Below are 27,249 nucleotides of genomic sequence, written 5' to 3'. Positions count from 1 at the left end.
GCCAAGCTGAGGTCCTAGCCCTAAAGCCTTGCTGCGATCATTGCGAATGCACCGTTCCCGGAGGTACTGCAATACCGGGCCGATGCGTGGAGTGGACAGAGCAAGCTCTTATTCCATCTCCGGATTGCAAAAGGGCCAAGCTAAGGTCCTAGCACTAAAGCCTTAGGAAATGAAACACCGGTATATATATCCCAGCATACACCGCGGACTACTTCGCCTACCGGGGAATATCTAGTTGGCGGCTGCTTGCCTTAGTTGCGAGACCTTGCGACTCAATATTGATCCTTATATAAGGCGCACTGTATTATAAGGCGCATGGTCAGCTTTTGAAAAAAAAAATAGAGGCTTTTAGGTGTGCCTTAGTCGTGAAAATACGGTACTTAAAATAATTTGAAGTAACATTTAACTTTTTTTTTTTTTTTTTCCCATCTCAGCCCCAGGCAACGCACCAGTGATGTGATAAGTGCTTAATATTATTGATTGCTGTAAATATCTTCTTTGTTTTCAGCCTGTTCCAGCACTACTGCTACACAAAAGGAGGGATGCGCCACACCTCGTACACATGCATCTGCGGAACGTGAGTGCCGGTATTAACAAAATCCAACGGTTGACGCCCGCCCTTTATAACTTCATTAGTGGCAAGGCTATGCATGAACAGTCGCTAATCAAATGCTGGTCTTCTATGCCCCGCATAATGAGTTTTTCCAAAGGATTAACGCTTATTAGTTTTGTTTCGTGTTTGTATACAAAGCTTTGCATCGATGAATAAGCTGAGCCCTGTCCAAACTTTGCCGTGAATATAATGTCGTCAGTGTCTGTGAAGTTGACATTTTGCCGTTGATTGACAAGAGCTTATTAGTTGCAAGTTTTTGTAAACATGAGGCAAAACTAAACTAACTGTGGAGCCATTAAAGTAGAACTCTGATTAACTCCTTCCATGCCAAAAGTTTCCCTTAAATGGGAAGAGCCGGCGGCTTACAGAGGACTTATTTTGTCGCTATATACGCATTGGAAATATCAAAAGGCTTCAACCCTCATCTAGGCAACTATAGCTTTTACCATTGTTTTGTAAACAACAGTTCAACATATTTGAATTACTTGAAAAAAGGACCACTTTTGAGAAACAGCTTTTTGTGAAAGGATGCATCTCAAGCAGAATTTGCACTTAGGTCTGTTTTTTTTTCTAGCTTTTAAAAACATTTTATTGCAACAACCTTTCAGCGCCAGATATTTCCAATAACGTGATCACACAATTTGGGTCACCATGGCGATCACGAGCACAAAACATCATACCTCTCGGCCCTGACGATGACCAAGGGAGGGATTTTGTCATCTTTTTAGAAAGAAAAAAGCTCAGAGCGTTAACTGTCTGTACTTATTAATTTCTTTGCTACTCCGAGCACAATGTTTAACTACGCCTGTACGGCCCACACACTTTAACTGCTGCATACAAAAAGCAAGACTAGGAATTGAGGGCTTCCTTGATGTGTTGACAAAGATCTGATTGAAGCCTGCCATCTAATGGTGATTTATTAAACTGAAAAATTCCCAGAGGCTTGTTACTCACATATGTGCTTTGGCACTCTGGGTCAATGCTTCTGAAAATGTATTTGAACGAGTAAAGTATTTTTCCAAACAAATTGACCATATAATATTCAAAATATAGTCATGTAATTTGCATTAAATACATTTAGTGATGGAAGCTGTCTGGGAGGCATTTTAAATCACCAAAGTCAAGTTGTGTTGCCCTACCTCTTTAAATCAATACTTTAATTTCAATTGATTCTTTTTTTTCTCTCCTTCTGCAATGTTTGATTCTGTGATCTCCAGGGGCCACAACGCTTCTGTTTTGCACTACGGTCATGCCGGAGCTCCCAACGACAAAACCATATCAGATGGGGACATGTGGTGAGTGCTGAGGTGTTTTTTAAGGAGGGATACACGATAACTGCTTTTTCCTACCAATAACAGTTAGCGTCCTGTTTCTCCAGCAAAATAAATTCTTACGTGGTTGGCAGAAAAAGATGGCTAATTAAAAGTTATACAATTATTTCTCTTTTAAAATGATAAAATAAATTGTCTCTAAAAAGCGAAAGTATTGTATATGCTAGATAACAAAAGATCTAATTTTAATAATTATGTATTACCAAAATACAAAAACATATCTAAAAAAAAAACTTTCTTCCTTCATTTGTATCAGAAATATATGTATGTTTTAACAACAAAGTTATTTAGGAAAAGTAAGGAAATGATTGCTTCAAATAATAATAATAATAATAATAATAATAATAATAATTTCCTTTGTATTGTCATTCTTTGTAACAATGTGCACAGAACGAAATATTGATACACCTGACCCGTTGTAGCGAGTCGATGCAGCCGCAGCCAGAGGGCGCCGCCATTATACCAAACAGGTATGTCTCGGTCGAGGCGCGAACCAGCGACCTCCCAGTCTCAAAGCGGGCACACTACCATCTAGGCTACTGAGCTGGTATAAGCAATATTCCAATTTTTTTTTTGCACAATTGTTCGCATACCTGATGCAAAAGGCAATTTTTTTACCGATGTGTTTAAAAAAGTTTTGATTAACATGTTTTATTATTCAAATTATGCAAATTACATTTATTTCAATAAATTCAAAATATATTAGACACTCAAAATAGGGAGAAAAGTACTCAATGGATTTTCAACTCGGAAGATTAGTTGGAAAACCTTAACCTCAGGTAAAAGATTCCAAACTGTTTTAAAACAGACTTCCCCTAGCCCTTTTTTTTTCTATATCTCTTACGTTGCAAAAGCTGATCTGTCCTAAAGGGTGTGGTTATCAAAGAACAGTAGAGTGACAAAGACCTAAACTGTTCATAATTGCCAAATAAACTAACTGGCGTCCTATGCAATCTTCTTTGCAAGTGTCCAATATTTAAAAAAATAAACTTATCAAATCGCCAAAACGACTTAATACAATAGGCAAAACCCACTTCAAATAAGCATAACATGTTAAAAATATTGTAAAGAAGAAGAAATGCTTCAAAAAATGAGGAATCTTTTTTCGACGAGTTGTCATTTTTTTCTATTATTGATCTGATAAAAATGTATTCAATCATTTGGTCCATTCTAATTTTTGGACCTCCGTACTCCCAAATTACAATTGTCTAGAACTTCCTGTACGCTACGTAAATATGTGATTGTCCTAACGGGATGGAACGGGATTAAATCGATGAACTAAATCCCCAATTCCAGTTTGTTCGACATGGGTGGCGAGTACTACTGCTACTCTTCCGACATCACCTGCTCCTTCCCTGCTAACGGCAAGTTCACGGCTGACCAGAAGGCCATCTACGAGGCGGTTCTCAAGGCCTCCCGAGCAGTCATGGCCGCCCTCAAACCTGGTGAGGCAACAAAGAGTGATGTATGTCAGTGATTACGTTTACATGCAGACAATAGTCCGATTTGGACTAGAAGTTGCATTTTTGGAGGAATCTGAATGAAGTGTTTACATGTCTAGAGGGGAGAAAAATAACCACGGACACATGGGTATTATTCTGGGCAACAGAACACATCTGATTAAAAGCCGCACACACAAGAAAGAATCGCAACTTTGTTTTTGTACAAGCCGCACTGGAGTTTAACCCCTTATAAACAAAATACATTATGCCACATACTGTATGATTGGATAGCTTTAACATTTGGGATTCGAGATATGAGGACCATTTCAAATTGTACTTGTCAGAGAAACATCACGATCAGTCTGAAACAAGATACCCGAAAACTATAAAGCCGCTGTAGCTCACCTGGCAGTCTTGAATTTCCGCAAACATGGTGTGGTGACATTCATGAATCCAACCGTGTAAAATATTTACCCCAAAACACAATTATGATAACAGATTTAAAAAAAAAAAAAAAAATCTGCCTAAAAGCATTCCTGCATTGTTGGATGGTCCTTGTTTTAATCAGTTTGTTTCGGCACAGAATTTTCGTTTACAAATTAACAGACTCGTAAAATTATTCCCAATATGGCCTTTAGTTTGCGTCCTTTTCATTGACACAACTCTCAGCCAAGAGCAGGTTTTATTTCACTGTCCACAGCTCTCATTTTCCTATAAGGGCCTATGTTCATAAATAAGATCTCCTTCAACCCTGGAAATCTTTAGGCATTAGTAAATGATTAAAATCATAATTGACAAATTGGTTAGGCAATGAAATTTGAACAGAACGATACACAGATATTCATTGTGTAATCAAATCAGAGCAGACAATAAACATGCGTAAATGCAACTTGGGATCCATTTTTTGGAAAGAGAAGTCAAACATTTACAACTGTTTCACAACGTCTACAAACTTGGCCAGAGTAAAATACACGGTTATATTTTTTATAGCTGTTAACATGTAGTGCAAATAGCCACTTGAGAACGGTTAGACCTACCCTTAATGTGTAAAATAATGTGTAAAATGTTTAATGCCATTTGAATTAATATCGAGTGCTGCTAGTTGATAGATTACCAGCTGCAGAGTCCACAAATGAGTGTCTTAATCAAAGCACAATGTGTTACTTTCTTTACTCACGAGACAATTCCTCGCTGATTCGGCCAAGATCGCGTATAACTAGTATAAAGGGACAATGGAAATGTCAATCATGCAGCCATGAACGTCATTAATTAAATGAAGAGGCATTTGGCAAAAGAAAGGAGTCAAAGTTACTTCCGCCATGTACCTGAGCTTCATTGAATTTCTTCACTTTGGCATTCAGAACAAATCACATTGCATCATCACCCGCCGTGTGCCCTCGTAATGCTTTAACAGTCGGGTTACCCTGGTCCGCACCAGTTCTAAGCCAGCTACTACGTGCCGGCCGAGGGGACGCGCTGCGACAAGATCCAACACCATCCGCCTAGCGAAATTGATAATGAGCTACATTGTTTAGTAAGTCGCAGAGTTTAAAATGTAGGAAAAAAATGAGTGCCTGGTTGTCAGAAATTTAGGGTAATTGAAATACAGGCAATCAGGTTATTTCTTGCGTGCAAACATACTGACTGACCACTTCCCAATGACTTTTTGGGGTGGCGCAGGTGTAAAGTGGACCGACATGCACCGTCTGGCGGATCGGGTCCACCTGGAGGAGCTGGTGAAAGCGGGCATTCTTAAAGGCAGTGTGGAAGACATGATGAAAGTCCACCTGGGTGCCGTTTTCATGCCCCACGGTTTGGGACACTTGCTTGGCATCGATGTGCATGACGTGGGCGGATACCCCGAGGTGAGAAGAGTGCAAAAGCCGTTACCGGCCTCTTGGATTCTGCCATAATATGCTGGTGTCCTGCAGGGCGTAGAGCGCATCAACGAGCCCGGGTTGAAAAGCCTTCGGATGGGCCGCCTGGTCCGTGAGCGCATGGTGCTCACAGTGGAGCCTGGCATCTACTTCATCGACCACCTTCTGGATCAGGCCCTCAAGGACCCCACACAGAGCTGCTTCTTCATCGAGCAAGTTCTCAGTCGCTTCAGAGGCTTTGGCGGGGTCAGTGAAGGAAAAGTTCGTTTTAGGTTGTGTAAAAACGAATAACCCAATTGCATCTAATGGTCTCTGCAGGTTCGCATCGAAGATGACATCGCCGTCACTGCGAACGGCATCGAGCTGCTTACCTGCGTCCCGAGAACCGTGGAGGAAATCGAGGCTTTTATGAGCAACACGGACAAAAGTTTCAGCCAGAAATTTTGATCCATCACAAATATCAACAAGTCCAAACAATCAACCAACTGATGAACTCATTCACGCTTGATTATGAAGCCTTTTTAAAATAAATCACTTCCAAAAGACTTACCAACTCAGATAGTATTTTTAAATTGACAAAACAAAAATGTATACGTGAATAAAATTTGATTTTTGCACACGTCTATGGCTGACGTTATTGTTCTCGGCTGCACTTACTAGTGACCGCCACAAGGTGGTACTGTCGTTAAAATTACCTTTTCCCAACATCATAGTGCTTAAACTGAGGAATTATTACTGAGTTATAAAATTAATTCAAATATCGATTGACTGACAAATATGTGACACAGGTGATTTGAAATAGATGAAATCAATAAAAAGCCACTTATCTTATTCGTTAATTATTGGTATTTGTCAAACATCCTGTTTGGAGGCCACCGGTGGTTTATAAGATGCCTGAAAATAAAATTAATCAAAACATTTTTAATTATTAAATAGTGTTTTCAACAATAAGACAAACTTGCATATTTACATCAAAACCAGGAGTGTTCATATTCTGCTTTTCATTTGAAAAGTTGGGAAGCTGCATTTAAGGACACTGGGGAAACCCAAACTTCATTCCATCCATCCATTATCTGCACTGCTTATCCTCAGTCGGGTCGCGGGGGTGCTGGAGCTCAACTTCCGGCAGTGGGCAGGGGACACCCTGAACTGGTTGCCAGCCAGTCGCAGGGCACATGAAGATAAGACAACCCACTTGCTCATTCATACCTAGGAACAATTTGGACTAGCCGATTTACCTGGGATGTGGGAGGAAAAACCGGAGTGCTCTGAGGAAATCCACGCAAGCGCGGTTAGAACATGCAAACTCCACACAGGAAGGGTTGATCTCTTGACCTCAGAACTGCGCTGCCGTGCTGAACTTCATTCCATGCAAGAAAAATTACCCGAGGTTCGGACAAGTTAATGGGCCCTACAGGTTCGTTTGAACTAATGTTACATTACAGTGGTTAAATAAAAACGTTTAACTTAATTAAGCTGTTAGGGAAGATAAAATAGCAAACTACATAGTAGGGTGATATAGTTGGGGGCAGGGGGGTGGCCTAATAATTTTCTAAAATACATACCACCCTTATAAGGTAATAACAGGGGAAATGATCAAATGGTTTGATAACTTAACATTGGTGGCTGGTTAAGAGATTGGGAGTTAAGTTCCGAAAGGGATATGTCTAGATTACCAGTGTCAGGGTTTGTAGCACCTTTTTTTATGGCCAAATTCAAGCACTTTTTAAGGAATTTGAAAGCCAATACCATTAAAAGACGAAAAATCTGGTGGGAATCAAATATTTTGCAAAGCCACAAATATATCTGATTTACATGTGTGATTTTAATCTTGCGTGTTCATTTATCAAGACATTTTTAGATCTTAAGTAAATTGTGAATATACTGAGTATTTGTGGATCTGAATAATGTTCGAAAATATTTTTGAGACAAGCCTCTCTCCGTTTTAGATGTCTGCTCAAATGACTGTAAGATGTCGCTTACATGTTCAGTTGCAGTAAGTTCTTCTGATTACAATTTACCACTGGGAAATCCAATTTAAATTGTTTGCATGGCCCAAAATTGATTGATTCGTGATCCTTGCACGATTACACATTTCATAGTGCCCTGTTTAGGTGTAGCATGCACCTTTCCTCTAAAACGTGACCCGCTCCATAGAAGAATGCCCTACAAACTAATACCACCTGCCATTAATCACAAGGAAAGAAATGCAATGGCAAAGCCACCAGACCAGTGTCGGCTTAATTTTGAAGCAGACTTGTTGTTAAACGTAGCAACTATCTCAAGCTTTTACAAGCACTTTCACCCTTAAAAAACCTTAAAAATCAAGCATTTTTAAGGATTTCAATCATTTGTAGGAACCTTGCAGTGTTCTTAAATGCATATTTAGAACTGCCCCAAACAATGTTTGTGTAAATTTCAAATTTTGTAGGCTACATGACTTGAAGATGCAATTTACCCTTTCAAATCTGACCTTTGCTTCCATAGAAACGTCCCGGGCAAAAGCTTCTATGCACCCTTTCGCAGTTCTTCGACCAAATTTGTGTACACCCACAAATTTGGTTAAAATTTCCTTGTCTTGTTGCGTCCATTCGGTGAAACGCCTACCATCGTTTACTCTATGCAAATGATTGTTAGCTCCTCCTCCTGGGGACCACCGAGTGTCTATGAGGATGGCGGGAACAGGACGCGCAACAGGCTTCCTTGTAGTAGTCGTAGACGCAAAGACGGGCCTGGACAACCACGTTGCAGTTGGAGTACTCATCTTTGCAGCGCTCGTCTGCAACGGAGAAAGCGGAGGACATCAGGGGCGATTATTGGGTAAATGTCCGATGTTTTACACAAGCAGAAAATGATAACACGAGTTTGTAACAAAACAAAAGTAAAGAATTACCGAATTTTTCGCTTCTGATGATAAGTCGCACCAGCTAAAAATGCATAACTAAAACGAAAAAAACAGATACCAGTGGCACCTGGAATATTAGTCGCATTTTGGGGGGAAATTGATTTGATAAAATCCAACACCAAAAACATACAAGTCATCTTGAAATGCTATTTCAAATAAAATAGGGAACAAAAGGCTGAATAAGTGCACGGTTTACTAATGTTACATGACTGACATGCCTGGTGATGTCTAACGACGTAAAATATAAAAAGGAAATCAGATAACTAGCATAAAGAACATTGTTACCAAACTATCAATGTCCCTGCAAATCCTTAAATCCAAATCTTCATCATCTGTTTCAGTTTTGACTTTCTCAACTCGTGAGATAGACGATGGACCGCTTCCCCTTCTAAGTGGCTTATGTCAGACTCATCGTCACCTGCTCTTTTTGCTAACTCCAAACTTTCTACTGCTCGATTACTATTTTCAGCTACATATTTCAATATTTGCAGCTTGTGATCTGCAGAATATGATTTTCCTCTCAGTGCCATTTTTGTTTAGCTCTTCTCATTTGGTTTTATAAATTACCGGCAATGTTAAAATAATCAACAGAGGTCTAGAGCACCATTTTGCAGTTTATCCTGAAAATAACATGTGAAATGATATAAAAATGTGTTAAAAATTCACACATAAGGTTTAGTGTGAAAATAACATGTGAAGATAAAAAACCGGTGTAATAATTTCACACATATGTCACACCGGAGTATACAGCGGCTTGTGAAACTATTTGGCCCCTGTGAACTTTTTGACTACCCACTTTTTCGTTTTTTTTTTAATTTGTTAAAAAAGTTTAAAATATCCAATGAAGTGTGTTCCACTTCATGATTGTGTCCCACTTATTGTTGATGCTTCAAAAGAAATTAGTTTAAATCTTTATGTTTGAAGTCTGAAATGTGGCAAAAGGTCACAAAGCTCAAGGGGGCCCGATGGTTTCGCAAGCCACTGTAAGTCACATCCCTTTCCAAACAATTTTTTTCTAAAAAGGACTCTTAGTCTTGAAAATACAGTAATGGAAAAAGGACAGAAGAATATGACGCACGTTTTTGACTTGGAAGAAGAAGCTAGTTAACGGCATTAAAGAAAACTGCTAGTTTTTGGCGTAAAAGAAGCCATCTTATGGCATCAAATAAAAATGTAGTCTACATCGTTAAAAAAGACAATGCTAGTTTCCCGCTAGTTTTTGTGTAGAAGAAGATTCTAGTGTTTGACACAAAGGAAAAAGCTAGATAACAATGTTGGAGTAGAAAAAGATGGTTATTGACTCAGAAGAAGAAGCTATTAAACAACATTCAAGAAGATGATGCTAGTTTTTGGAGTAAAAGGAGCCATCTTATGGCATCAAAGAAACAGGTAGTTTACAGCAATAAAGGGGACGCTAGTTTTATGCTACGTAGAAGACACTAGTTTTTATGTAGAAAAAGATTTTGCTAGTTTTTGACATTGAAGGTGAAGCTAATTAACGGCATTGAAGTAGATTATGCTCGTTTTGGGCAGTGCAAGGTTTTGTGTAGAAAAAGCAGCTAGTTTACAGCATAGAAGCAAATAGAAGATGATGCTAGTTTTTGTCATGAAGGAAGAAGCTACTTAATGGCGTTGAAGTAAATTACACTAGTGTTTGGGAAAGGTTTGAGAGGGACCAACCAATTTGAGGCACGCATGGATCAGGGTTGCAGTCTTCCCGTCCAGACGGTTTAAGTCGCTCCTCGCAGGCTGTGCTGGACTGCATGTCTTGGGATAGACAGCGGACTTCACGCACACGGAAGCCGCCTTCACACGTTTTGGAACACTGAATGGACCATAAGGACACACATTTCTAAAATTAAGTCTTTGGAAAAATGACGGCACATTCAGAAACTTCATGTCGTCAATGAGAACCTTTAGGAGAAGTGCCACTGCAAGTAATGTTCTTGAACGAAACTTAAACAAGAATTTAAAAAAATATATATTTATAGTGGAATTTCAAAGTGGAACTTTAAACTTGCGAGTGTTTTAAAGTAGCGTTTGCAGTATCGGTTTTTAGACAGATTGCTTCAAATCTGTGTTTCAGAGTATGGTTTTATAGTAAGTTGTTTTAAAGTTTTAAGGTACGGGAGGAGTTGGAAGTAAGGCTTCAAAGTGGCATGTGTTTTCAAGCAGTGTTTAAAGAGAGTTGTATTGTGACCGTTTTTAGGCAGATTTTTTTTCTTAAAGTAGGGTACAAAGTGGCGCTTCAAACTTTATGAGTGTTTTAGAGTGGGGTTATAAACTATTGTTAGGATTTTAACATAAGAGTTTTAAAGTAAATCCTCAAACCAGTAATGTCTTTCAAAATCAGGTTTGAAGCTACACTTTCAGCTACAGATTAAAAATGTTAAAAAAGGCCTTTCAACCGATTATGTGTTTCAAATTAGGATTGAAGCCTAATTAATAGATCCGACAGAGAGCCCTAATCCACGCCCACCAGCCCACCATAGTTACAGTATCTATGTATCACACGTGGAGCAAATTGGGCAGTCAAGACAACAACGAGAGACGCTTTAGTCGCTATTCCTGATAGTATAGCCATATATTTTTTCCTCATTAACGAAATGAATCTCAAAAGACCGTAGTCTCAAGGGTTTCAATTATTATATACAAAGTTATATTCATGTCATCAAGGTGTCAAAAGACACTAATAACCTTGTAACCTACGAGGAAGTCGTCACCCCTGTAGCAATTTCATAGAGAAATCGATACAGATTTGTCAGCTCTTACTGCAAATATAAAGCAGGGTATGTACCCTTTATTGTTTTCCCTTCTAACAGACCTTCATGAGTTTTAGACATGACACCTCGCTCTTATTTCTTGGCGCATCTAATGCTATAAAAGAAGCAACGTTTTCTTTGGGATGTCTTTGCAGATAATTTTACAAGTTTATAACCTATGACAGAGCTAATCCATTCTGGAATTTTTGTCAGGCGTATCCAGGTTTCTATTTCATGGTGATATACCAAATTAACATGGCAAGGCGGAGCTACACGTCATGCTGTGAGGCTGATAGGGTGCTGTGTAATAACCGACCCAACAGCAACGTAAACTTAGCTTAGTAAAAATAAAACCCTTGCTGTAGAACAAATACATTTTTTCCGTTTCCAATCAATCATCTTCATGTTGAGTTGAACGTGAGGGCGACAGCATGCCTTTATCCACTTCAAACACTTCTCCAAATTAGTTTTTAACTGAGGAAAAGGGACGGACCTCACCCCTACCAATCATTTCAGAAACCTATGATCAAGGTTACAAGAGCCACAGACACATCGTCAAACCATTTTTGATTCAAAACACTCTACTTACAAATGTTTTGAGATACAAAGCTATTCCCAGAACAAAATAAATTCGTACGTGGAGGTACCACTGTACAAGCGTGTGGACCACTAGCTGTCATCATCCTTACGTTCTGATTGACTGAGAACAAGCACTGTCTTATGTTTTTATTATCGGTTACAGTTTCACTGAAAAGTAGGGTTCAGAGTCCAAACTTGTTAGTGTTTTAAAAGTAGGGTTTGAGTCTAGCGTTATAGTTTTAAATAAAGGCTATGCAAATTATTTTAACCAGGGTTACAAGTTTAAACTGAAGATTCAAACTTCTGAGATGGGTTTCTAACGAGCATGAAGATTACATTTTTAAATTATGGGTAGTTAATTAAAGTAGGGCTTTAAACTGATTATAGTGCTATAGTGCTTTTGATTACCGAGGCAGACTTTTTCCAGCAAAGTTAAGAGTTCAAGGTGGGGCGTCAAACTTGTTTCTCAATGTAGGGTTTTAGAGTAAGAATAAAACTTCACAATAATGTAGTCCCTTAAACAGAAGATAGTATCTTGAAATATGGTTCCAAATAATGATTATGGTTTTAAGTGAGGCTCTCCCTTGATGCAGGCGCGTCCTGTGATTGCTAACTGTTCCTTCTTCACTCACCATGTACAGTAACATATAACCCTTAATCCACCAAAAGGACTGCCTGTGTGTATACGCGCACCTAAGCCTTATTTACAACTAAAAAATAAAATACTAAAATAATTTTTTATGTGCATATTGGTTGTGTGTCACAAGTAGCAAATGATAGGCAGGGCACAGAGAGGGGGCGTGACCTATACAAAAAACATCAAAATCAATGGGGCAAACAACTATGCCGGGAAAAGAAAGACATTAGCAAGAAATGAAGGAGCGGTTTAAAGCCTAAAGACAAACTGGATATGGAGTGTCCCGGCTAAGTTTTTGTCTGCAAGCTCTTACGATTACTCAAGCCAAGAAATATGAAGGCTTCAGTGCTTCCATGGGTTGGTGTACACGTTTTTCTTATATTTCTTGTATTATGTAGCTATTTTAAAGCAGTTTTAGGGGGTCGGTTTATATGGAAGTATATACGGTAGTTTGTAATCAGATAGTTACTTTCAGAGTATCACACTACGTTTTGGTGTCAGTAATCTTGGTGGTAATGAAATTGCCCTTGTGTTTAACTCACAGCGCTCCAGTCGGTGTAGTACCACTTTTCCCCACAGGCTTTTACGTTGCAGGTCTGCTGGCTGTCTGGCCTGTCCAGCGATGAGCACTCGTACTGCGGCGCCAAAGCCAGCACGTCTTGCATTCTTGACAGACAAACCACCGCCCGCCGCTGTCTGCCCTCGCCGCACTCGGTGGAACACTGAAGAAGATGGCCACAAAGGTTTAAAGGTATTCTCAAACGTCAAGTGTTTCTTTTCAATTAGGAACAGTACGTGTAATGCTCCCTCCAGCAATTATGTAAATATTATTGAGAAATATTCCACGTGCTGAAGGATTTAAGACATTTAGTCCCAAGGTCTGATTTGTTTATTCTAGAGCTGTGACATAATTGAAGAAACAGAAAATTTTCAAAATGGTGAATCCCATTACGACCCAAAACTGACAGTGATTGTAGTGAACAGCGATTGCCTACAACATTTTCTGATTGGAGAAGTCAGAACTTTGCTTACCATGTCGCTGGGGGCCTTGTAACCGTTTTGTCAGAGTTGCATGCTTTGACCTAGCTCCCTGTTAGTATCAGGGCTGCTGAGGGCTTTCCTGTTTTGTTTACTCCCAGTTGGCACTCGTTGGCTGCCCACTGTCTGTTGTTTTGCTGGCTAGCCTAGCAGTAGCGCCAGTTTTGCCGTGTGCCTTGCTTTGTTTAATCCCGGAAAGTTTCACGTTTGTTGCAATTGCTGTTCCTGCTTTTTGTTGTTGGTTCCCGGCTAGCATGGCTGCTCACTGCGTGTTTTTTTATTTTTTTTAATTGGAACATACATAAGAAATATATCGGGAATGTATGAAAAGATTATATACTATTTCCTCACATGTTGCATGTTTAAGAACATGGGAATACTTTTTGTGTGGTTTTTCAAGTTCTCACCAGACTCCGGGTTCATACCTGACTCCAAGGCCCTGTAAACCACTCCATGGCGTTGTCGCAAGGTCCCGTGTTGCAAGGCTGCGAGTCGGGTGGCCGCTCGTTGCCGCAGGGTTCGAGAGGGAGCCGGCCGATGTGATTGGTCAGGCACATCACACCTCGTGTACGTACGCCCGTGCCGCAGTCAGCAGAACACTACGAGGCAAAAAAAATTTTATTTGCACTTTAACATAAACGGAAATACATACAGAGTGTCCCAAATGATGTATACACATTTTAGCAGCTGATAAATCAATAATGTTTTTCTTTATATACGGAACCCATTGAACCAAGTGAGAGCAGCCGGAATTGACTTTGAAAAAAGGGAAATTCATTCAAAAATGCTGCTTGCTGCATTGTGCATGGTCTTTCGGATTGATTCTTAGGAAACTGATTCCTAATTCAAGTGATAGTAACTGGTGTTGGGGGTTCTTTGTTAAACTCCCTTCTAAATTGTCTTTGCAATTCTACTGAATTTTCATACTTCCAGTAGCATTTTAGAATAAAATTATTTTTTAAAGTCATGTTTGGCTGCAAACACTTGGTTCAAGGGCCTTACGGGCCTCACCTATGTTTACCACAGATTACTGCCGTCCGTTATAGTGCTGTTTAGTGGTTGGGTGACGTGTGTGCAAAGGGTTAATAGTCCAGTGTCCCTTAGATCACAACTGTCTATTTTTGGGGGGGATACACCCTGTTATCCGGTGCACATTGTAGTGCGAAAAATACCGTACTTTATACATCTATAAATACCATAAGTATTTTACCATTCATTCTCATACTACCATTCCTTCCCCAGCATTTTTCTCCTCTATAAAGAATTGTACTCTTACTTCAAAAGAAAGAATTGATTTCAGGGACATTTTCACTGTATTGATGGAGTATTACACTTATTCAGTATATTTTATTACATCTTCGCTTTTTAAATTAAAATTCACGAAGGAAATTGTAAAAGTAAAAATTGTTTTCACTCTATGTCAATAATTTATATTTTTAAAGCCCTTCCGATGTAAAGTTTAGTTTGTTGTGCTGTGGGAATAAATAGTAATAAAATTATAGTGTATGCCCTTGTATCTTTGCTCATAATAGGTAAGAATATTATTTTATATAAGTGTATAATCCTAACTGAACCTTAATCCATGGAAGTACTATTGAATGCAGAAAATATGTACTGTTATCAATCGCATGCACAGATGTTTTCCAGAATTTCTCAAGGGAGTGGGACTCTTTCCGTTTAAATTTAAGAATGGAATTTTTATTTTTAATAGAGTGCCGGACATATTTTTTATGTGTGTCGGTTTTAAATAGATAAATATTTTTATCTAAAGCAGGGGTCACCAACCCTTTGAATATGCAATCCATTTTTTTTTGTTACTATTTAGTGCAAAGTTTGATATATAATGATTTATAAAATCAATGACTTATCATGTCATTAATATGTTCTTACTATGTTATTATTGTGTTAGTACCATGTTGATAGAAGGGTTAAAATAAGCTAAGTCAACCACTAAAGCATTATGCCAGTTACAAAATAAATTTACTAGAAAATCCCAATGACCTACAGTGATGAAAATAAGTATTTGAACACCCTGCTATGTCTCCCACTTAGAAATCATCGAGGGGTCAGACATTTTCATCTTTAGTGCATGTCCACTGTGAGAGAGATAAACTAAAAAGAAAAATCCAGAAATCATAATGCATGATTTTTAGCAAAAATAGCAGGGTGTTCGAATACTTATTTTCTTCACTGTATAATGTAGGTTCGTCAAGGTGCATTAAGCATGTGTACAACTTAGGCCGCCACGTAATTGCAAGCAGAAGAAAATAAGCAGGAAAGAGTCACACCTTTCCTGCATTCTAATTCAGCCAATTAGAATGCAGAAATCAATAGACGCTTAAATTCCACAAAGTAAGGGAGAACTGAATGTTTACATTTACGTCTGGGTTTTTATGTCTTGTATTGTGTCGCTGACCTTGCTTGCCCAGTCTGTGTAGAACCAGCTTTTGGCACAAGAACCCATGTCGCAATTCTCCACGTGGGCCGGCCTCAAATTGAAGTTACACTCGGCATCAGGAACCACGTCGCCCACATTGCTGACGCAGCCGACTTCCCGCCACCTTTGGCCTAACCCGCATGGCACCGAGCACTGCGCACACAAATTTGCCGATATGAAACCATGCACACCGTAGATCAGGGGTGGGGTACCTGTTTGACTCAAAAAGCCATGAAAGAAAGATATCAAGATTCATTGTTTTCAGTGAGAAGCACAACATGTATTTTAAGACCAAATTAAACAGCGCCATCAACCTGGATGCCCAGACAAAAGCTAATTCCTCGGTGCATTTCATTTCAATGTGTGTGATTTCATGAAATATTCGGCGGGTCTCATATAAACAAAGATCCTACTAAAATTTGTCTCCTTCATGAAGTTATATAAAGTTGGAGTGCGTAGTTTAAGGTGTCCTTAGAAAAGTTAAATATTCCAAGTTCAAAGAGCTCTTATGAGTCTTTTTTCGATCTGCTTTTATATTACTTTTATCAAAGCACACATAAGGTAGGATGAATGGGGGGTAGAGGGAGTGCTTGAGACTGACGTCATGCTTGACCCTGCGGGTTGTTTTTGAGTCAACTTGTTCGTGTAGCATGAAAACGCAGAAAGTACGAAGATGCTGGTTAAATATGGTGAAATGACATCTGAGCCCTTTAGTGTTACCTTGTGGTGTTCCGCAGGGTTCAGTACTTGGCCCCCTTCTTTCGTTTGCAATAGTCTTCGAGACTCTTTGTGATTGAGGCTATACAAATAAACATGACTTGACTTAAATAACAGTCCAAATGCCAACTTGAACCCCAAGATAGATGAAAAAAGAAGTTTATACGAGCATGTTTGAGAAATGCACATACTTGCACGTGGATCATGAAAGAACTGACTAAGGCTTCAATGATGACACAAGCCAGGAGATGGCAGCGGCAAGTAAAAATTCCAAATTCAGTTCATTTTTTTAAGACCGTTGAAGTTTATTTGGCCCAACATTTTTGTCATCAGTAATGGTTTTAAAACGTCACCCAATACTCCAAACGAGAATTATACGGAAGCATTTAACCTTCAACTATGAGATAATAATAATAATAATAATAATTTCCTTGTATTGTCATTCTGTGTAACAATGTACACAGAACGAAATGTCGATTGCACCTGACCCGTTGTAGCGAGCCGATGCAGCCGCAGCCAACAGAGGGCGCCGCCGACCACTAGATGCAGTTCTGACCTTGGCAATCGAGTGCTTATTATTTTTCTTACATTGTGTTTTATAGATGTGAATCTCCCGACATCTTTGAAATATTCAGACATCGTTTCGAAAGTCCTCAAGTACATCGTTTACATTCCTAATTTTTATTATAACGCAAGCTATACGCTTGAAAGAATATCCAGGAAAAGGTAGAAGGCAGACGTCACACATGGCTACATGATTTGAAAAAATCCTTATGACATTTCTTCTTGCCAGCCTTAAAGGTAGAAAAGGTTACAGCGCTCCTGTCAATTGTGGTAGAAACAAGGTGTTGCACTCCTGGCCGAAATGGGTTTAAATAGGTGAATTTTATCTCCGAGCCAGATGTACTCATAAAAAGAGCCACACCTGGATTGCAAGCCTTATGTTCCAACCCTTGCCATGGATCAGGGGTCGCCAACCTGGTGCCCGCGGGCACCCAGCTTCCTCCTGAGGACAGCAGAGGTTTTGAAAGTACCCCACCAGTGCTGGGTCATTTCCCACTCTCTAATTCAATCTCTCTATCACTCTTTCTTCCTTTATTTTCCCCTTTCTCTCTTTTTCCCATTTGTTCTCCCTCAGTAGCCTAGATGGTAGGGCGCCCGCTTTGAGACTGGGAGGTCGCTGGTTCGCGCCTCGGCCGAGTCATACCTAAGACTTATAACATTGGTAAAATGGCGGCGCCCTCTGTTGGCTGCGGCTGCATCGGCTCGCTACAACGGGTCAGGTGTATCGACATTTCGTTCTGTGTACATTGTTACAAAGAATGACAATACAAAGGAAATTATTATTATTATTATTATTATTTTCTCCCTTTCTTTTTCTCTTTTGCCTCCCTCTTTCTTTCTCATTTACTTTGTTTATTTCTCTTTTTTCTTTCTTTCTCTTTCTATTTATTTTTCCTTTTTCTCCCTTCATTTTATTTCTCTCACCTTTCTTTCTATTTATTTATCTTTCTTTTTTTCTCTTTCTCCCTCTCTCTCTCCATTTTTCTCCCTTTTTCTCTCTTTCTGTCTTTCTTTTGCTCTCCCTGTCTTTCTGTCCTTTTCTCTTCCTTTTCTCACTTTCTGTCTCTCTGTCTTTCTATAACTATTTTTCTTTCTATCTTTCTTTGTGTCATTTTTAACCCAGTAACAACACTGAGTGATAAGTACAAGATAAGTTATTATTATAAAAATGTACAGTATATCAAACTGTGTGCGCTCTGCACTAATAAGTAGCAAAAAGTAGCCCGACACCTAAAAAAGGTTGGAGACCCCTGCCATAGATGATCGTTGATCCCGATGACCAATACTCACTGCACTCCACTCCGAGCCCACACGCCACTCGCTGCAGATTTTGGCCTGGCAGGTGCCGGAGGTCTCGGGGCGCGGTATGTGCGTGCAGTGGCTGACATGCACGTTGTGGGTGAGGTTGGCGTAGGTTTGGCGACACAGGACTTGACGCTGCTGTGTGCCCAGGCCGCACGTCCGGCTGCATTCAGACCACTCGCCGATGTCCCAGCTGTAAAAAGGTGGATAACAAGAGACTAGAAGTAAGATCTTAAGACCGAGCCCAAACCAAAATTTGGGTCTGGCCTAAAATTTCAATTATTACTTCCTGTTCGGGCCAGGCTTCTCTCTCGCTGACCTTTCAAAAAAATTTCAACTGTCATGGTTCAGAGTTTATTTTTCTTTGTGGAGAATCTGCGTGACCGATGGATTCCGTCCCCCTTTTCCATAACCGAGCCCGCATTCAAACTCTTGGGACTTCATCAGTCATTGTTTTTAGTTTATTTTTCTAAGTGGAGATTCCGTGCAACATAGCTCGCGTCCGTACGTGGGCTCAGCAAGGTGCCGACTATGATTAAGCTGATTAAGCCAAAATGCGCCTGCCAGAATAGTTCAAGCTGCGCAGCAATGGCTCTAGTGTATTTCTTTATTCCACTTTTGTTAAATACCCCACAAGGCAACTCCGCACCACCCTACTGCAACACGCTATTGTTGCTAATGTAATGTCGTCACAACGATACGCGAACCGAGACATTAAAAATACAAACTCTCTAAATAAATCAAAAACCGTGTTGGTGATGCATTTTACTGCAAAATCACCCCCCAAAAAAACATTTTCTCCTCTGATCTATGCTATTCACGTAGGTAAATATGAATGAATGAAAACTTTATTCGAACATTAGAATAAAAACAGAACCAAAACAATAACTCAACAACAAAATAATATTACGTAATATGTTCGAAAAGGGAGGGCAGCACGGCAGCGCAGTGGTTAGCGCGCGTGCGGCACAGTTCTGAGGTCGTGGGAACCTCCTGCGTGGGTTCAAATCCAGCTACCGGCCTTACTGTGTGGAGTTTGTATGTTCTCCCCGTACTTGCGTGGGTTTCCTCCGGACACTCCGGTTTCCTCCCACATCCCAAAGACATGCATTTCAGGTGAATTGGCCGGTCCAAATTGTCCCTAGGTGTGACTGAGCGAGTGAGTTGTCTGTCCCCGTGTGCCCTGCGATTGGCTGGCAACCAGTTCAGGGTGTCCCCTGCCCACTGCCCGGAGATGGCTGGGATGGGCTCCAGCCCCCCCGCGACCCTAATAAGGATAAGCAGTACGGCTGATGAGATGAGATGTTCGAAAAGGGGTAGTCAGAAGCAAATGCTTATATTCCCTACCCCTTCATCTTCCCTATTAAACACACCAATTACATAACAACCATTGTAATAATATTAATAATAACAGTTATGATATAACAACAGCAACAAAAACACAAAGTTAATCATAGTTCTAGACGCACTATTCCCAATCTCTCGTATCACTCATACCTGATTATCCTCCTCTCTGTATTCCCCCAGGAATGTTTTTTTGTATTTTAAATTTGAACAAGTAAAAAGTTTGACATTGTTTGATCTCGTCTTGCAAGAGCTTGACTCCACACACAGACACAGACATACTTGTACTGGTGGTTCTCACCTTTGGGATCATGAATTCACTAGAGCCCCTTAAGTTATAATTTCCTTCTTTCCGAATGAATAATTTAGGGATGTTTTCTGGCACTGTGTTTTTGTTGACCTTACATAGCAGCTGCGCAGAGAAAAATTGTACTAAATCATCTAATTTTAATAATTTGGACTGCAGGAATAAAATATTAGTATGATCTCGATATCCTACCCTGTGTATAGTTCTAATTGCACTTTTTTGGAGGATAAAAAGGGCCTGTAGTGAACTTTTGTAATTATTGCCCCAGACTTCTGCACAATATGTTAAGTCACCCTGTTTGACTTCAAAACAGTGAATTTCTCCAAAAGATGAGAGATTTGCATGCCTGGGAGCTGCATTGATGACACAAGCCAGGAGATGGCCACATCAAGTAAAAAAGTTCTAAATTCTATACAGCTTTAACTTACAATGCAGGGCACGCCTGCACGTTGCACACTTCCTCCTGCGCTGTTGGTTTAATGCCGCTGTCGCACAAGACGTCTTTGACTCGGGTAAGGCTCAGTCGATGGACGCAATGGAAGATGGGATGCCGGAAACCTTCACATTGAAATACAGAATATTATATTAAATCTGATTTTCAGGTTCAATTGTTTTATTCATGACGGAAAAAAATCCTTTATCTTTCACCTCTACCACAGGAAGTACTGCACTCGCTGGTGCCAGCCATTTTCCAGCTGTACTCCCTTTGGCGGCGAGGTGGCTGGTTGTTATGGCGATGGGGCGGGTACCTCCCTCCGCCGGCCGGGTCGTAGTTGCCTCGCTGGGAATCGTCATGCCCCGATTCCCCTTCATTGACTGCGTTTTCGGAGACGTTTGATTGGAATTAGTTTTCATCACGTGACCTCCGATCATTATGGTTTGGTTTACCTTGCGGTGTCGCCAAGGCAATCACATATTCGTAGTGAACCCCTGGGTTCTGTTGCTGGAAGATCATCTGAGGGGGTGGTTGGGGTTTATAAAAACATAATCATTGGAATATGTATCGATGCAACCGTGTTATTGGCTCACATAAATTTCCAGGATCTCATTGGTGGGGCCCTCGGCGAGGAGGGACTCCCCAGCGGTGCTGCTGATCTCATTGGGTCGGCGATACGTGAAGATTGTGCCCCCTCCCTCGTACCTGCCCGGCTGGTCGATCGCCCAGTTTCCGTTGATGATGGCGCGACCAGAGTGGCTTCGCAGTGCTGCAGGATACGAAAATATGAAACAACGTTGACATTTATGTCGAGTATTGGGACTCATGCGGTGAAAATGCACATATTTCTAGAACCGCAAGAGTACTGTAGTGTGTTATTATCAATATTTAGTAACTTCACTGTTGTTATTACTGCATTACTAATTATATGCAGATAATAAATAACAATGTTCTTCGATTTCTGAAAAGATTTTTATCACTCATATTGTCACACACAACCTTCAATCTGCCAAAATCAATGGGTGGCGATGTTTATATGTACTTGCAAAGTACAACAAAATAAAGTCATTGTGCTACTTAGATTACGAGAAAGCTGAATTTCTCCTCATTGTGATATTCTCTTTACCGAATATACACGCATTTAAACCAAATGTACAACTGTGGAATAAGATCTTCAAATCAGGGGGTTAGCTTATATGCGTATACTTTCTTTGGTTGTGTGTCACCTGTAGCGAATGATAGGGTATCAGTACAGTAAGTGGACCAAAAAAACTTAAATTAAAGCGGCAAATGTAAGTAAATATTTTACGGTTAAGGTTATCTGAATTTTGGAATTTTAAGTAGAAAATTATTTCTGCATTAGACAATGCCTGGGAAAAAAAGAAAATCTCCTGGACAGTATCCAGTAATGGAGAAGGAGATCTGCGAGTGGTTTGAAGTTCAGAGACAAAATGTAGATGGAGTGTCTCGAGTAAGTGTTTATTTGCAAACTCTCAAGATTGCACAAAAAGGGTTTACTGCTTCCACAGGTTCTTGTACACATTTTCCTCTTTTTTATTATTTGAATATTTTAGATAATTTTTAGGCGGTTGGCTTCTATGCAAGTATATACAATAACCTTTTTCAAAGGATTTTGCCCAGCCTCTCGTGAGGTTTTGGGCACCCGTAGCAGCAAGATAGCAAATCATTTTGTCAACTCCTTCTAGGTGACGTTTATGTAAAATAAATGCAAATGTCTCGATCTATGAGTAAAGGGTTGCACTAGGATTTTGCTATTCAAGTTTAAGACCTTTTCAAGACCACATCCAATGAAATTTAAGACCAATCTCACATCAATCCTGGCATTCAAATACACGAGGCAGATGCCAAGTTGTGGCAGACCCAGGCTTCTGATGCCACCCAGCTGCAACGGCGGGGACTTTATAGCCCCATGCCAAAGTAGCAGGAAAGGTATTGCGTTCCCTGAGGCTGAGGTTTGATTTGCAAGGGCAGCCGGACTACACTGGCACAGAGGGACAACTGGCCCACAGCCTAGCCAAACCTGGACAAAGGGTAAGACTGAGGCAGCCGTGAGCAAGACTGCACGGGGGTTGGGGACAGGTATCTACTATGGACCAACCTGGGCAGCAAGGCGACTCACAAGCCGCCGCCGTAAAGAGGATAAGACCGACTACGGGGCACCGGCTCCCCCACAGAACGCAGCAAAACGTGACGCGCCGATGCGGTTAGGGCGACCGCTAGCCTTGACCCCTAAAGCTCGCGCGCTCCCGGGCCCCTTAGGCTCCTTCGCGGAGGCGGGTGACTGTGGGGGAAACCTAGACGTTGGGTTCGGGACGTCAGTGTGACGCCACACCCGACGTCCTTGCCACGACAGGTTATGGACGACAGCTGGGCGACCCCGTGACGGAGGTCCACGCCCAACTGCGTCTTTTACCCCATCGTGCTGGACGACAGCTATAAGATCTATCAAGGCCCCTAGAGTTTTTTTAAGTTAAATAAACCAAAAAAACCAAAGGGAAAAAATGAGATTTGTTTTTTTGCATGTGAAGCAATGATATGTATATTTAGAATTAAAAATGTGTTTATTTTCTACAGTGCAAAAAATCCCGCCCACTGGCAGATAATTTTGCTTATTTTTAGTGTAATATTTTTTAGTTTGCAGATATTTGTAAAAAAAAATTATATATATATATATATATATATATAATTTACACACAAAGCAAATTGTCATATTTAGCAGATAGTAGGTCATTTTGTTTATTTGTTTGAATTTGTTAGAAAATATGTCTTAAAATGAGCTGTGTTATCTACTTTCTGATGAATATAAAAATTTTGCTTAATTCAAAAATGATTTTAAGATAAAATCTCCTATAATGAGAACAAAATACAATAGAGCAACATTTCCAGCTACTGGGATAAGAATGATTACTATATAACTTCAGGGGTGAGTGTAAATAACTTTGAAATCCTGACGTAATCCTTTTTTGCTGGCAGACCTCCTCTCCCCAAAAGTCAGTGGATTAAGCGAAAGGAAAGCATTAGAAATGCATTAGTACGGTAACTTTAGACTTGTAAACGACAGTTTGCATCAAGTGAAAGCACATTAAGGCCCAGAAAAGAGACCCGCTAAGGGAATATGTGGGATGTGTTTGCTCATGAAAAGTCCATTATAAACGCGGTTGATCTATTTTACTTGAGTTAGATATCGTACGTGCTCCACCAAACGTCGTCTTCATGAAATTTGCACCCGAATAAAACATGCTTGAGTGTAGCAGTGGAGCCACATGCTGCCTTTCCTGGGTCTTATTATGGGATCACATGTAGAAAAGCCTAGAACTGAGGTCACCAACCATTTTGCCATACGTCATCACCGTGTGGTATGCTGGGAGCACGGCAGCGAACAGGAAAAACATAGAGAGGGTGATCAACACAGCCTATCGCATGCTCTCTACCCAGTCTAGAAGACATTGCTGGCTTGGGACACTGCAACAGAGCCAACCACATTATTATGGACCCATCTCACCTCGGTCACGAGCTCTTTGACCTGAAGCCCTCTGGTAGGGACTACAGGTCCTTCAAAACGAGGACAAACAGGCTCAGAGACAGCATCTTCCCTAGGGCCACCCTAAACTAAAACACAAAACTGAAAACATATCTTTCAACTTTTTTTTTTTTCTCTTTTTGTTGTTGCTAAATGAAATTGTGAAAAAAATACATACTATTGCATGAAACTGTAAAAATATCTATCTACCTTGGTCATATCCCTCTAGAGGGGTAGCCGACAGCAAGACAAACGCATACACAATAACAAAGAAAATAAAAAAGGGAAAAAGGAGCAAAAAAAAAAATCACACACAATTTTTTGGGGGGGCCATGGCCAGCCCAAATGCTCAAACACCCGAACAAGTTAGGCACCTCGGCACCCAAGTTGGTCATGCTTTCGTCCCTCCAGATGAAACGGGACCCAAGAAAATGGCCAAGTCACTCTGGTCAGGGTGACACAACACACTTTTCTGTTCAACAACAGGGCCCGGCAGCTTTCACTGGTTTACCTCTGCCGCTTCATACAGGTGCCTTGCCCATCCCTTAGAACACAAGGTGTCAAACAGGCAGCCCGTGGACCAGATCAGGGATTGAGTCCGGCCAGCGAGACAACACTCAGAGAAGCGCAAGAGAAAAACAAGCTGCAAGTTGAAATATGTCAACTTGATGTTGCCAAAGCCAGGTGCCTCTCACAAAGACACTGTACTTTTATTTATCTCTCTCTCTCTCTCTCTCACTTTCTTTTCCACCCCTTTTCTCCCACTCTGACTCCGTCCCTTTCACTCTGTGTCTCTTTTTCTCTTCCTTTGTTGCTCTTTGTCTCTCTGTGTCTTTTGAGCTCTGTTGCTCTAACTTCCTTTTTTCCTTTTCTTTCTTTTCTCTTTCTCTCTTTCTCCCTTGAACTTTCTTTTCTCTCCTTCTGTCTTTCTATGTTTCTTTCGATTTATTTTTTCCTGTCCCTTTCTTTTCCCTCTCTCTCACGACTTTTTATCTTTTGTTTCTCACGCTCTCTCCCTCTCTCTCTTTTTCTTTCTTTGTCCCGCCCTCTCTCCTTTTCCCTCCCTCTTTCTCTTATTTCCTTATCTCTTTTTCTTTCTCTTTAATCTAGTAGTCCGGCCTCCGAGAGAATACTTGTTCTATCATGTGGCCCCCAAGTTAAAATGAGTTTGACACCCCTGCCTTAGAACACGGCGGCACAGTAGTTAGCGCGTGTGGGGCATAGTTCTAAGGTCTTGGGAACCTCCTGTGTGGGTTCAAATCCAGCAACCGGACTTACTGTGCGGAGTTTGTATGTTCTCCCCGTGCTTGCGTGGGTTTCCTCCGGGCACTCCGGTTTCCTCCAACATTCCAAAGACATGCATTTCAGGTGGATTGGCCGGTACAAATTGTCCCAAGGTGTGAATGAGCGAGCGAGTTGTCTGTCCATGTGTGCCCTGCGGTTGGCTGGCAACCAGTTCAGGGTGTCCCCTGCCCACTGCGATCCTACTGAGGATAAGCGGTGCAGCTAATTTATTTTACATAGCATGAGATAATTGAAAGTCATCTTGCTGCTTTAGTTAACTAAAAACATCAAAAAAAGGCTGGGAAATAAAATGGGAGGTAAAATTGTGAATTGTGGTCAATTTGACTCTCCATAGTTTTTAATGGAGTGTAAGGTTCTTTGGTAGGTGGGTGGTAGGGGGAAGTTGCATTATTTAGAATTTCACCACTAAGCTTCATTCTGCTTCCTATCAAACAGCAGTTGCTGCTAAAAACATTTAAAAAAAACAGTAAAGCAAATATAATTGCACATTTTAGTAAAATCAGATGTTTTTTCGCACCAAGGTAGTTACGGCTTTTAGCCATCTCGGTGATGTTGATCTTTTTGGCTCCCGACGGGATTTCGGCGATCTTGTGGTAGCCAAACTTTGTGAGGGAGTGGTGGAAGAATCCCGACACCAGCCTGCAGGTGGCGTTGTTTCCGCCACACACGCCGCACTTGTCCATTACCTTGCCGGAGCCCAGGAAGCCATCACAGCCGGGGCTCTGTAAGGGGACACAAACTAGTTCATTAAAAGAAATCTATAACGTTTAAAACATTTAGTTCAGGGGTCAATGACATTTTTGAAGCCGAGAGCCACTGTATTAACCGCATTATAAAGCACACAGAAATTTAAGGTGCACCCCCCAAAATAGTCATTTTTAATATACTTTTTATACGTGCCGCACAGCGGACTATAAGGCGCCCGAAAAAGAGCTTTCGTGTGTTCGGCTGCAATGCATTAATATGTGCCAATGACGAAAATGGCAAAATGTCGTATGCAATGGAAATCAAACCTGTGTAGTAGTGGTGAGAGCGCTGACAGAATCAACACTAGACCGCCAATGATGGGAAATTGCATTAAAGCTTATTTCATAATCACACTATTTTACTCACTGTGCCAGAAATATTGATTTGCATAGCGCATTCTGATAAAGAGACTGTTAACCTACTTCTTCACCTGTGTGTCAATAACTTACAATTTACGCTAAAGTCAACTGACCTAAGAAGTGGAAGCACTGCTGAAATTTAAAGACATTTTTACATCTGATTGCCGGTTCTTTGGATTAAGAGTTTGACACTTACAGGACAGACACGACGAATCTCCAGAACAACTAATCAATATTAAAGGGTCAGTGTTTTTTTATTTGAGCAATAGATGTCGCTGTATTGGGTAGTGCAACCAAAAATGAGTGCTACAAAGTATAAGGAACAATACAAACTACCGAGACTCACAGACAGCAAAAAGCACTTTTTTCTTAATTTTTTTGTTCCAGCCTTTTACATTTTTGCTGTGAGGGGGTGCCCTTTGCAGCAAGATGGACAAATATGTCACCCCTCTCGATGTGAGGCTTATGTTAGGTAAAATAAATGCAAACTGCCGAAACATTTTTTAAATGCATGTTTACATGGTGTATTTTTGTTTACTTAAATCAATAGTTTTTTACCACCAAGAGGCGATAAACAATATGCACCTTTACGAATCAAGCACAGGCCCTACATGAATTACATTTGTGAAATAAAAAAAATGAAATAAAAGCAGACTTATAAAAAAAAAAAACCTTGAAAATAAAATAAAATACAGTATGAAAAGTATAATGTTTCCTAATCTAAAATATTTGACACATTTTAAAAAGATTTTAAAAATATAATAATATTTTTTAATTCTAGTAAGGACATAGGTCACAATAATACCACCCTATTAATATAAACGCGAATACCGATGTTATTTAGCAAGAACAACAGAATTGAAACGGTTGTATTTTTTTATTTATTGCATTACGGCACTCTTGGGCTTCCATAGAGGGGCAAGTTGTTCCATTCTTTTATGTCATGTTTCCAACAAGCACAGACAGAAATCCCTGGTGGAAAAAGAAATAAAATTCCAGCAACTAA

At 40.4% G+C, this 27,249-nt stretch overlaps 2 protein-coding genes and 1 pseudogene across 2 annotated transcripts in view; 1 reads left to right on the top strand and 2 right to left on the bottom strand.

Annotated features, from left to right (window-relative positions):
* Positions 1 to 5,883, top strand: part of pepd (peptidase D) — a 32,087-nt gene extending 26,204 nt beyond the window's left edge. The window contains exons 10-15 of the mRNA XM_088334018.1: positions 509 to 577; positions 1,831 to 1,908; positions 3,241 to 3,389; positions 5,067 to 5,251; positions 5,318 to 5,509; positions 5,582 to 5,883. Of these exons, the coding sequence (XP_088190144.1) occupies positions 509 to 577; positions 1,831 to 1,908; positions 3,241 to 3,389; positions 5,067 to 5,251; positions 5,318 to 5,509; positions 5,582 to 5,710 (802 nt within the window). The 3' untranslated portion in view covers positions 5,711 to 5,883. The remainder of the gene's footprint in view (positions 1 to 508; positions 578 to 1,830; positions 1,909 to 3,240; positions 3,390 to 5,066; positions 5,252 to 5,317; positions 5,510 to 5,581) is intronic.
* Positions 42 to 174, bottom strand: LOC148367198 (U2 spliceosomal RNA; annotated as a pseudogene).
* Positions 5,884 to 7,011: 1,128 nt separating the features above from the next.
* thsd4 (thrombospondin type 1 domain containing 4) overlaps positions 7,012 to 27,249 on the bottom strand; it is a 43,317-nt gene continuing 23,079 nt past the window's right edge. The window contains exons 7-17 of the mRNA XM_088333348.1: positions 25,655 to 25,859; positions 20,885 to 21,060; positions 20,744 to 20,810; positions 20,504 to 20,671; positions 20,284 to 20,413; positions 18,193 to 18,397; positions 15,601 to 15,774; positions 13,610 to 13,783; positions 12,689 to 12,868; positions 9,849 to 9,993; positions 7,012 to 8,042 (exon numbers count right to left, since the gene is read on the bottom strand). Coding sequence (XP_088189474.1) covers positions 7,897 to 8,042; positions 9,849 to 9,993; positions 12,689 to 12,868; positions 13,610 to 13,783; positions 15,601 to 15,774; positions 18,193 to 18,397; positions 20,284 to 20,413; positions 20,504 to 20,671; positions 20,744 to 20,810; positions 20,885 to 21,060; positions 25,655 to 25,859 — 1,770 coding nt within the window. The 3' untranslated portion in view covers positions 7,012 to 7,896. The remainder of the gene's footprint in view (positions 8,043 to 9,848; positions 9,994 to 12,688; positions 12,869 to 13,609; positions 13,784 to 15,600; positions 15,775 to 18,192; positions 18,398 to 20,283; positions 20,414 to 20,503; positions 20,672 to 20,743; positions 20,811 to 20,884; positions 21,061 to 25,654; positions 25,860 to 27,249) is intronic.

Source organism: Urocampus carinirostris, chromosome 4 (assembly GCF_059441175.1).
Source record: "Urocampus carinirostris isolate Australia breed hairy pipefish chromosome 4, RoL_Ucar_1.0, whole genome shotgun sequence".
NCBI lineage: Eukaryota > Metazoa > Chordata > Actinopteri > Syngnathiformes > Syngnathidae > Urocampus > Urocampus carinirostris.
This window is presented reverse-complemented; position numbering and strand designations above follow the sequence as displayed.